This window comes from Micropterus dolomieu, linkage group LG18, assembly GCF_021292245.1.
Source record: "Micropterus dolomieu isolate WLL.071019.BEF.003 ecotype Adirondacks linkage group LG18, ASM2129224v1, whole genome shotgun sequence".
Lineage (NCBI taxonomy): Eukaryota > Metazoa > Chordata > Actinopteri > Centrarchiformes > Centrarchidae > Micropterus > Micropterus dolomieu.
This window is the reverse complement of record NC_060167.1, coordinates 35,390,799-35,401,961: the sequence shown is the minus strand read 5'-3', so window position 1 is coordinate 35,401,961 and position 11,163 is coordinate 35,390,799. Positions and strand designations below refer to the sequence as shown.

The 11,163-nt window shown below is 38.1% G+C and overlaps 1 protein-coding gene across 3 annotated transcripts; it reads right to left on the bottom strand.

The window, feature by feature from the left end:
* Positions 1-4,271: 4,271 nt before the first annotated feature.
* Positions 4,272-9,939, bottom strand: arfrp1 (ADP-ribosylation factor related protein 1). Of its 3 annotated transcripts, none has more exons than XM_046075232.1 (7): positions 9,805-9,939; positions 8,868-8,955; positions 8,477-8,559; positions 7,865-7,946; positions 6,747-6,817; positions 6,135-6,235; positions 4,272-5,996 (listed from the first exon to the last, which is right to left on the bottom strand). In XM_046075232.1, exons 2-7 carry the CDS (start codon positions 8,905-8,907, stop codon positions 5,909-5,911), a joined length of 465 nt encoding a protein of 154 aa, XP_045931188.1. In that variant the 5' UTR covers positions 8,908-8,955; positions 9,805-9,939; the 3' UTR covers positions 4,272-5,908. The 3 variants fall into 3 exon arrangements, 2 of the variants coding, with proteins under 2 accessions (XP_045931188.1, XP_045931187.1); XM_046075231.1 differs by lacking the exon at positions 9,805-9,939 and adding an exon at positions 9,358-9,760; XR_006828980.1 differs by lacking the exons at positions 6,747-6,817; positions 9,805-9,939 and adding an exon at positions 9,358-9,769.
* Between the last annotated feature and the right edge of the window lie 1,224 nt (positions 9,940-11,163).

Genomic DNA, 11,163 nt, shown 5'->3' with positions numbered 1-11,163 from the left:
GAAACCTGGTTTAGATCCCTCCCTCCCACATAATTTTAGACCAATTTCAAAACTGCCTTTTATTGTAAAGATTCTAGAAAGAATTGTGTCCAAACAGCTGCTCACTGTACTGGAAAATAACAAAATATTTGAAAAGTTTCAATCGGGTTTCAGGAAGTACCACAGCACTGAGACTGCCCTGCTTAAAGTCACCAATGACCTTTTAATGTCTGCTGATGAAGGCATGTGCTCAGTCCTGGTATTCCTGGACCTTAGCACTGCTTTTGACACCATTGATCACAACATCATGTTAGACAGACTGAGGCACTGGGTGGGGATCTCTGGTACTGCCCTAGAATGGTTTTCATCCTACCTGTCAAATAGGAAGTTTTGCGTGTCTGTAAACAACTATGTCTCTTTGTTCTGTCCAGTTAAATATGGTGTTCCTCAGGGGTCGGTCTTAGGACCCATTTTGTTTTCCTTGTATCTGCTTCCCCTTGGACATATTATCCATAAACATGGCATTTCTTTTCATATTTATGCTGATGACACACAAATATACTTGCCCATCAGATCCGCAGACCCTGGTATGCTGAGTTCACCTAACAACTGCCTTTGTGAAGTTAAAAAATGGATGTCAAATAATTTCCTCCACCTGAACTCAAAACAGAAACAGAAATCCTGGTCATTGGGTCCCAGCAGATGGCAGTATTGCCATGTGATCACTAGTAAATCACATTAAGCCTGTGGCAAAGAACCTTGGTGTTTGGTTTGATAGTAATTTAAATTTCAAGCAGCACACCACAAAGCTTGTTCAATCATGTTTTTATCAACTTAGAAATATAGCAAAAATTCGATCTATGTTAACTTTTAAGGACACCGAGAACATTTTACACACCTTCATCTCATCACGCCTGGATTATTAACAGCCTTTTCACCTGTTTAACCCAAAAATCTATTGATCGACTCCAGACTATCCAGAACTCAGCTGCCAGGCTTTTAACCAGAACAAAGAAATATGACCACATTACTCCTATTTTAGCTTCATTACACTGGCTCCCAGTATGTTTTAGAATTTACTTTAAAATTCTATTGATTACTTTTAAAGCTCTTCATGGCCTCTCGCCTTGTTATATTTCTGACCTTTTAGTCCCATACACAGCAGCACGTACCTTGAGATCCTCGGGCAGAGGTCTGTTGTCTGTTCCAGAGTCTCGACTGAAAACTAAAGGGGACAGAGCGTTTGCTGTCAGGGCCCCGAGGCTCTGGAACAGCCTGCCCGAGGAAATCAGGTCAGCTGAGTCAGTGAACTCTTTTAAGTCCCTTCTTAAAACATACCTTTATAGGAGAGCCTTTCCCTTATTTGACTTTATTTTATCCCTTTTATTTTATTCTATTTTACTTATTTTATATTTATCTTAAACGTGTATTTTAGTCTTTTCAATGTTTTCTTGCTTTTATCTTGTATTGTTTTTGTATTATTGTCTTTTGGGTATTATTGTCTTTACACTTGTTAAAGTACTTTGTAACTTGTTTTTGAAAAGTGCTCTACAAATAAAGATTATTATATTATTATTATTTCTCTCTAGTCTCCAGCTCGGACACACAAGTTTAGCTGCTGGGAGGACACCGTCACAGCAGCGTGGCTATCGGCTGTTGTGGAAACACATCATCACTGCGTGGCTAAAGCAGACCAACCAAAATCCATGAAGAGACAATGGCTGAGTCTGAATTCCTAAACTATTCACTATTTAGTCTACTTGATGGTGTTTTCGCAATTTTGTGGTGCTGTCCAAAAGTCTAGTGGGACTATTCAGCTTCGTCAAAAACTATCTCATGATTCATCCTATAAAGTAGTGTACAATAGAGGGTAACACAGGAGTGGATTTTCACTGCTGTTAGGTCCCAATACCAGAAAAATGACTCTCATCCCATCCCGTTCCCAGTAAAAGAATCAGAAAATAGCGTTTATTCATATTAGAACTGCATAATCATAAATTGATGTATGATTCCCATCATGCCCGCTCCTGTTTACCTTTTTTCTTGTCCCGTCCTAGTCCTGTGATAAATGGTGAAATTGACTCCCATCCAATGAGATTCCACAGGATTACCGAAAAATGTCAGCCTCTAGTTTACAATTGACGTCAGTAGCTGAGAACCATCCATCATTCATCGGAGCGAAAGGGCAGGGGTCAAAGGTTATGAGGAATATGACTCAGGGATAGGTTACTTCTTGTAAGTGAATCAATGTTATAGATTGGAATGATGCAGTCATACTGAGGACACGCTGAGATGAGATTTTGTAGTAAATATCCAATGGATTTTGATGTTAGCAGGGCAAACTTCCCACAGTAAGTCCTTTCTTATGACTCCATCCCATAGAGTTCATAAGAGTTTTCTCTTTTGTTATTCAATTCATACAGGAAGAATACAGCATGCAGTTCCCTAGTTGTGATTAATGAGAATAATGTTGATTAAAAATATATCACAGCACCAGACACTGCTTTAATTTAACACCATGCATGTGTGGCACAGAAACATTAGCATTTCAAATGGACCATTGATTCCTGCTGGCTGTAATAATACATGGTGGACGGCAACCGTTTAAGTCTAATTTATTATGAAATAAACCTAATGGAGGTTGCTAATACCCAAAAATGTCAGGAAGGTGTCGGTCTCTGTTTTGACCGACTCCCAAGTGCTCGCTCATTAGTTCCAAACTTCAAATTTCCTGTCTCTTCATGTTTCTGTTTTCTGGATTCTGGAAACATGCAGATGTGGCGGAAAATACCTTTTAGAATGTATTAAATGTATTTAGCTATTCATCACATGTAATATTAGGGCTGGGCAATAACCATAATTATCGCAAAATAATTTCCCCCAATAACAATAGAATAAATGTTCAATATATCGTCAATAAATATTTGGTTTAATTCATTTGAATCACGAACAAATTAGCACTTAATTTTTCTATTAAAATATTTATTTTGTTGAGGAAAAGGGACTGAAAAAAGAGATACAAATCAAATTTGTTGAAAAAGATTTTATCATAATAGTTTTGAATACTCTACCTCAGATTTGCTGTTTGGCATCAAGTGTTTGTCACAGTCTGACCATAAAGAAAAGTTTAACCACATGATTAACCATCTGGTTTCTTCAATTTTCACTCAGGAGCAAAAATCAGCCTTTAAACTTGACATTTATCGTGATAATTATCGATATCGAATGGTATGAAATGTTTTTATTGTGATAACATTTTTGGCCATATCGCCCAGCCCTATGAGATATTTTACTACTCCTGACTCAGACATGCATTACACTATACAAACATACATACTACATCAAGCTGTTGCTCCATTCTTGAACCTTAATCGTTCACATAAATTATATTGAACACACACTCTTTTTTTAATCATAGTTCAGACTACAATCAAATTTCCAAATTTTTGGCACTGAGAGCCCTGCAGTTCTCAAACACTGACTCTTATCTTAATAGCAAGTTTAGGACTATGAAATAGGAGTTGCAAGTTCTATGTATGTGTGGCGTCTACTAAACGCGTCAACATTTTGAGAAAAACATTACACTGTGAGATGACTGAAATAGAGACAGATCAAATCAAGTCAGGTGGCCGTCACTCACTAATTACAAGGTTAAATTCAATCCCCCGTCCACATGTCCAAGCATCCTTGGTCAAGACACTCAATATCACTGGTGTGTGAGCGAAGGGGTAAATGAGATTTAAATTGTAAAGTGCTTTGATAAAAGTGATAAATGTCAGATTGTTTAAATTCAGATCCAAGGCCGGCCAGAGGACTATCACTAACAAGTTTCTTTAGGACTTGTTTCCCATGATATTATGGAGATATGTTTGATTCATTCTCATCTTTCTAACAATTGTTTAAACAATTCCAGGTAAATGGTGATGAAGTCATTCACCATTCTGCTTTTTTGACTTTTGTAACTTTGACTTTACTGATATTGAGATAGTTACATGTGCCTTTATATAATCAACAATTTACATATATAATTAAGATATTAAACACAGTACAAAATGTTAAAGATTGAACAGTTGTGCATGACAACACTAAATTATATTTGTGTTTTTGGGGAGTTCAATATAATAACATTTTACATTTAAACTCATCCAGTTCCAGATAAATTCCTGTAGTTATGTAAACAAATAAATAAAAAAAACATAGTTGATAATATCATTAACCTTCATAGCCTGATAGATACAGTCCTGGGTCGAGTTGTGAGGAATATGTGAGTACTGATATACTGAAACATGACATTTTCTTGAATCACAAATTTATTATGATCATCATCTACTATATATGTGACTTACAGAGGACATCAACTTCATTTTCTTTAACCGCTTCATACATTTCAAGTTAAACTGCTGGCAGCAGATGTCAGCAAAATTTCCCAGGGTGCTCAGCAACAACCATCTGTAGTGAATCTGCTAATTATTAACATTATCATTTCCAAAGTCAAGATTTAGTTTTAATCACACTATGAATGTTTTATAGAGGTCAAATGATATACAGGTAACAAAGAAAGCTAAAAAACAGTTAGGTGGCTGTTGAACTGTATGTGTACCACTCACACAAGTCTGTAAAGACTCTGTGCTGTTTGGGCTGCTGTACCACAGTCTCTCTGGAGCCCCATTGAGTTGTCCTTTGCCATGATCAAAAGAATGCAAAAAATACTTTTTAACACTGTAAAGTACACAAAACTATTAGTAGAGTATTTATTCTCAATTTTAGCTCACATTATTAGGATATGGACTCTCAATGTTACACAACTGCCGCAGGAAAACTCTTTAAAAGGTAAAAGTTGTGAGAAATGTCTCTAACTTTTCAAAAGTTCCTCTCATTTATCCATCATGTATTTGTCTTATGATAGATTTCTGAAGCCAAAAACATGATGAATGATATTACAAGAAAAGTTTGTTAAGAGCTAAAAATGTGTCAACAGCAAGTAAAGTAAGAGAGTTCAAACCTAAAAGTTGAACTGAAATTAAAATAAACTTTTGCAAATAAAACTGTATTTAAGTGCACAAAATTGTTAACTTATTACTAAAAAGGAGGAAATTTGTTTCATTTATCCTTTTGCAGTTACAGTGCCACTACAGTGCCATTCTTCATGGGGGATGACTCTGATGTCAGTTGACTGGTGCGACACTATATTTAGCGTCCGCCCAGACAACAGTTTGTTGTATTACTTCAATTTCACCTGCCACACAGGCACTTAACCAGTTGGGGTTTCATGTTGTTCACATTTGCTTTGTACTATCTGATATCTGTGCTCCTAAGTTACGATGGTCAAGACCTCGTCCTTTGTCTGATGTGGGATGAACACAGCGCTCAGTGTGCAGGTGGGAATCAGTGCTAATGGTAGCAAGCTAGGCTAACTAGCTTCCACTTCCCGACTTCACTGCCTTACACAGAAAGAGGGACAATTCTCATTTCAACTCAACTTTAAAAATGTGAGCTAAACATTGTTCAGTTAATGCGTACTGTGAACAAACACTGGACCACCCTATTGTAGTTTTGCATATTTTATGTGAGAACTGATGTTTCTGTGCTCTTGTGATCACAGTGCAAGGTGACAGAAAGTCAGTGAAGCTCCAGCCTGCACTGGAGACTGAGGCAGCTGCTCACACATGAAGAAGAAGAAATTATAACACCGCTTCAAAGGGTGTAACAAGCGGAACACAAAGAAGTCCATTCAAAGCACATCTGAAATGATGCTTGGTGATAAAAAAATACCATCACACACCGTCTGTAATGAACTCCTAGAGGCAGAAATCCAAACGGTTCCAGAGTAACAGCAAAGAGAGGAGAGTTGTCAGCTCCAGGTTTACAAAGAGTATCCTCGAGGAGAAACTCAAAGTCCATACGAAGTGTGAAGAGTGCTGATGATACCTTACGTGATGTCCTTCTGTCTGGGTGGCCTGTGAATGTTTCTGACCACACACTTCACCATCCACTCAATGCCTTCGTTCACTCCATCCCTGAATTAAAACAAACAAGCAAGTCAGTCATTTAGTAGTTCAATTTCTTCATTATTTTGCATCATGCCTCAATTGAAATGTTTTTTTTTTTTCTTCTTCTCACACTCATTGTACCATTTAACACAGTAGCAGTCTTACCCTGTGAGTGCAGTACAAGGCTGGACTAAACAGTCCCTCTTGCCAATCTTCGGGGCAGAGTCACTGAAGGCTGTTTTAATGTCCGGCACTGACAAACAGTTCTGAGAACAGGGAAGACAGGAGACATGACTGAAAGCTGCAACAGCAAAGACAACACTGCCAAAACCACACCAATCATTATCTCTAATATAGTTTTAGTCTTAGTAAGGGTTCAATAAATGTTTGATTTAATACATTAGAATCGAGAACGAATTAGCGCTTCATTTTTCTATATTTTAACTTAACTTTCACTCAGGAGCAAAGATCTGTCTATAAACTTGAAAGAAATAATGACTTGACATTTACCTTGATAATTATCAATATGGAATAATATGACATAACATGCCCCGGGGTGACACATTCTATTGTTTATAGAGTCCCACTAACAGTTTCAAAGAGTTTCAACCAGAGAAGCTTTGGAATTTTTGCTTGATATATGTCTCAGACACACTGTCAATAAATCACTGGCTTTGTGTGAATGCAAGGTCAAAACATAGAGAATAATCTTTGTTTTAAAATGAATCTGCATAAACTCAAACATGGTCCTAGTAATTTAAAAAGATCATACAGTACCGGTACATCCTGCTTGTTGGCAAGCACAAGTAGTGGGACACCTTCTAATGCCTCACTGCTGATCATTTTCTCTGGAGGAGAAAGGGTCAATTAAATTAAAGGGCAATTTCTGTATTTTTCAGCCTATTTTCCCATGTGACTAAACAGTTATTTTACCTCTCTGGTCTACCGCTGCCTCGATTGGTTAGTTTGTTTGTGTTATTAACCAGTTGAGGAAGCAGTAGTCCGGCATCTCTGTGTGAGGTAAAATCACTGTTTTTGTCAAGGCAGTCTGGTGGCTTTCGACAGTGATATAGTGACTGTTTTTGGTTAAACAAAAAGGATCTTAATATAAAAAAAAATAATCCTTTTCATAATGTTGTCAGACACTTCTGAGCCTGCCACATCAATCTGAGCTTGTCCACTGCAGTGGACGTACTTTGGCGGGGCGCAATTGTCCACAAGAATTATGTTGCAGCCCTGTTTCACTGCTGCCAACTGCAGCACACCTGCTCAACACTGGAACATCTTCAAAAGAATGGCGTCCCCATTACCCCATTCGACACAATAATATGGGGAAATATGGTGCAGGTTGAATAATATATTTTTGTAACAAATTAGTACTGTGGCTTTTGTCCCCCATCACTTCCATTAAAACTGCATTAAGAAAGGATCATTTAGTGGCCAGTATGAACAAGAGGAACGATTCCAGGAAGCAAAACCTGTTTCACCTTTGGTTTAAGACAGACTTGAAAATGTGTGAACCTATCCTTCAAAGGCATCCAACAGTACTTGCAAAAGTGATACAAGGTAGCCCACATTTATAGCAATCTTCTTAGAAAGACAAGTTCAACTGAAGATATTCATCTTTTTAAATATGCCTGACCTTTAGATATTGTCACGACAACAAGAACTTCTCCTAGAAAAATAGCAACTGAAACTAGACTGTCTCACATTCTGAAGGTTCACAGGCACCTGCAGCTAGACACATCTGTGCCCCCAAGATAAAGCAGGTTGCCAGACTACTGTCATGTCCCTCAGTGAAAGGTACACAAGTCATGGGTAAATATAGAAAACACGACCTACACTTTAATACAAACAGTGTGAATGATATGATAAATTGCCACAACATTACTCACCAAAGGCCTCCTTTGATTCTGACAGGCGCTCTTCATCAGTTGAATCTATCACATAGATGACTCCATGGGACTCAGCATAATACTAAATATAAACATGAAGAAAACCACATAGGACATCAGAGCAAGATCCTGCATCACAGCTGAGTGACTACACATCATCAAAGCGACAGTGATTGTGTTGTTCTGATGAGGTCAATCAGCTGTCAGTCAAGATAACTTTTGCTGCGACTGTTATAGGAAAGCACCAAGTCCCTACTGTGCTCCAGTCACTGCTTAAAAAGGTTTCATTTCATTTCAGGATCTGAAAGTCTATCATGAAGTGCTTATTCAGGTCATCCACATCCCTCATTTGACACAGACTGCCCTCACCAGATGAAAATCTGATCAGTATTATGACTTATTTCTCTATGATGCATTTTTTCATACATAAAAAGGTAAAAGTAGAACAGAGAATGTAAAGTAGAAGTCTGTCTAAGAAGTGGGATATCCTTTCACTCTGCTGAACGCATAGAGAGCCTTCAGCCCAAACATTAAGTGTGTGTATAAGTGTGTGTCAGTATGCGTTTGGTGAAGAATCTCCCTCTGGATATTGTTGTATCATTTTTAACTCACTTTGTCCCACAAAGACTGGAGCTCCTCCTGACCCCCCAGATCCCAGAACATTAGACGAGCCTTGCCCACATCAATTGTACCAACTGTGAAGGAAAGTGAGACATCAATAAGAAAAAAGCAGCAGGGGGGAATGCAGCACTCACTGTCGATTAAAAGACAAGCAGCATCAGGTGATCTCAGAGTATAGAGGTAAAGTGGAAAAGAGGTGACTTGTATCACAATTTCATGGTCTTTGGCCACAAGTAGTCATTGTCCTCTCAGCTGACAAGGAGCTTAAATTTAACTCAGCTGCTTTATTATCAATTTCACCACCCAGGGCAGTCACTGTTGGGAGAAGCTCATTACTCATCATGACAAGCACAAGTGAAGACATACTAGAACATCCACTTACTGTTCAGACCGACTGTGGTTGTGATCTTTGATAGATTCATTCCCTTATAGTTCTTACTAAACTTTGTTTTGGTTTGTTCCAGAAAGGTCTGCAAAGAGAGACAACGGTGAAATAGAGAGTAAATCTTTACCTTCAGTTACTCACATCATTAGCATATATGCTAATGAAACTTATAGATGTCGTTTTTTCCAATCCAAAGCGACTTTAAAGGTATGAAAGCGTGAAATAAAAACAAAAGCATGTAACGTTAAGCCCCTACATAAATATGTACTCAGGTTAGGTTATATAAGTCAGGGATGTTCTGAGTGGAATTCCACTGGGATTCTCTGTAACGCCTCAGTTGATCGCTGTAGCTTTGAAAAATCAAGACTGACAGACGACAAAGCAAATAACATACAACACCGTGAAAGCAGAACGACGCCGAAAATAATACGATCGACGAGTGAACGCTAACTCAGTTGTAATTTCTTGACATGATAACATAACTTACCGTTTTCCCAGCATTATCCAGTCCTAGGATCAAAACACAGTATTCATCCTTTTGGAACATATACTTATATAATCCAGATAATAAAGTATACATCTTGGAAAAAATGTAAACAACACAAGTAACTTAATTGTTAGCCTACTTGCTAACTAGGACTGCTAATAATAGCTTGATAACATAGCTTAGCCTACATATGAGACCAAACACAACGACACGCGCCACTCTGGCTTCATTATAATCGAAGTAAATAAACACGAGTGAACAACAATCGTAAATGCATAAAGTAAGTCTGTAAAACTCGCCGCTTGTAACTAGTTTTCTACTCTGAAGCTCTGTAACACAGCAGTGACTCTACGTGTAATCTATCCAGGAAGTACGACTGTAGGAATTGTGGGAAATGAAGTAAACGGTGTCTCGATAGATATTTCTGCAAACCGGCTGTAAATTCACCTCAAACTTAATTTCCCAGAAAGCATCTCGGTGTTTATCTGCATTTCACGGAGCGTAACCACGTTAAAGGAAAAATCCACCCTAAAATTAAATTGAAGTTTTCTTTACAACCGGAATTCTGCGCACTACAGTTATTCTCAATCGATTTGGCACAGTTACTGAAACAAACTTACAATTCTCATGACCCTAAGTACAATCCTCACACCACGTGGTACATTCAGCACACCACTCTATGCGACCTGCAACAGATGATTGGCCTACTCAATCAGAAGAACTCATGTTTCAAATGCAAATAAATCCATCAGTGACTAAATCATTGTCATCAAAACAAAAGGTTCTTTTATCATTGCTTAGACAAAGACAGTCAAAATGCAAAGACATCTTGTCAAATTACAGTGTACTCTGAAAGTTTGATAGTTACCCACCATGTAATATTGTCCAATTGCCAACATTGTATTTTTAGGCAGCTGAATAGTAGTGATGTCAGCCATGGCACACACTATACTTCAAACGACACCTTTAGCCTATTTGAGGACACTGTGGACCGGCCCAGATTAGGCTGCACCCTGCGACCAGCCTCTGTCATAATTGCCGTGTCTCATTTGAGATTTCTCTCTATCTTTGCCTTTCTCTGGCTCTTCCTCGTCCTCTGTGCCCCCCTCTCCCTCTTTCTTCCCCCTTCACCATACCAGCCCGCACTCTAATGCCCCTTCCTCTTGCATTAGCAGACTCTTGCTCCCTGGCTGACTGTCTCCTGCATGTTCCACATCCCATAGCTGTAACAGTCAGTCTTACCCTTGCAGTATAAATGTGTTTGTGAACTGATTGTTTTACCTGTCAGCTAAATTGGACAGCAGTTGCATGTGATTGCTCTAATTTGTGAGGAAATTGAATTGTTTCCCATTTAGCCTAAGTCTATCCATATGACAACTTTTACAACAATACCATAACTATTATTTATCTAATATATTTGTGACAGGTTTTTGTGATTGTTGATCGCTCTTTTTAGCATGTAGGGATTTATACAATGAACATGCATAATTACATTTGAGAGAAATATGATTCAATAGTAAACAAATACAAATTATTTTTATCTGCAGAGCTTACTCTGTGCATTATATGCCAAAGCAAATACTATAGTCATGTGAAGAACTGACCTAATGTTCATATAAATAGTCACAAGTTTAATAGTCAGTTGATGATTGTGCCAAAGTGATTGAGAAAAACTGTAAGATATGGAAGTCATCAGCTGATGCAGTTTATTGTTGTTCCACTGACAAAGACTTCTTACTCATTCAGAACCCTCAGAACCACAGATTCTCACTTTGAGATATTTCATCCAGATGAGTTTGAGCTGAA

Coding starts and splice junctions, on each gene's coding strand:
- arfrp1 (XM_046075231.1), bottom strand. CDS start 9,450: ATGTATACTTTATTATCTGGATTATATAAGTATATGTTCCAAAAGGAT. Junction 8,956..9,357: donor TGGATAATGCTGGGAAAACG/GTAAGTTATGTT, acceptor CTCTCTTTGCAG/ACCTTTCTGGAACAAACCAA. Junction 6,236..6,746: donor CCAACAAGCAGGATGTACCG/GTACTGTATGAT, acceptor CCCTGTTCTCAG/AACTGTTTGTCAGTGCCGGA.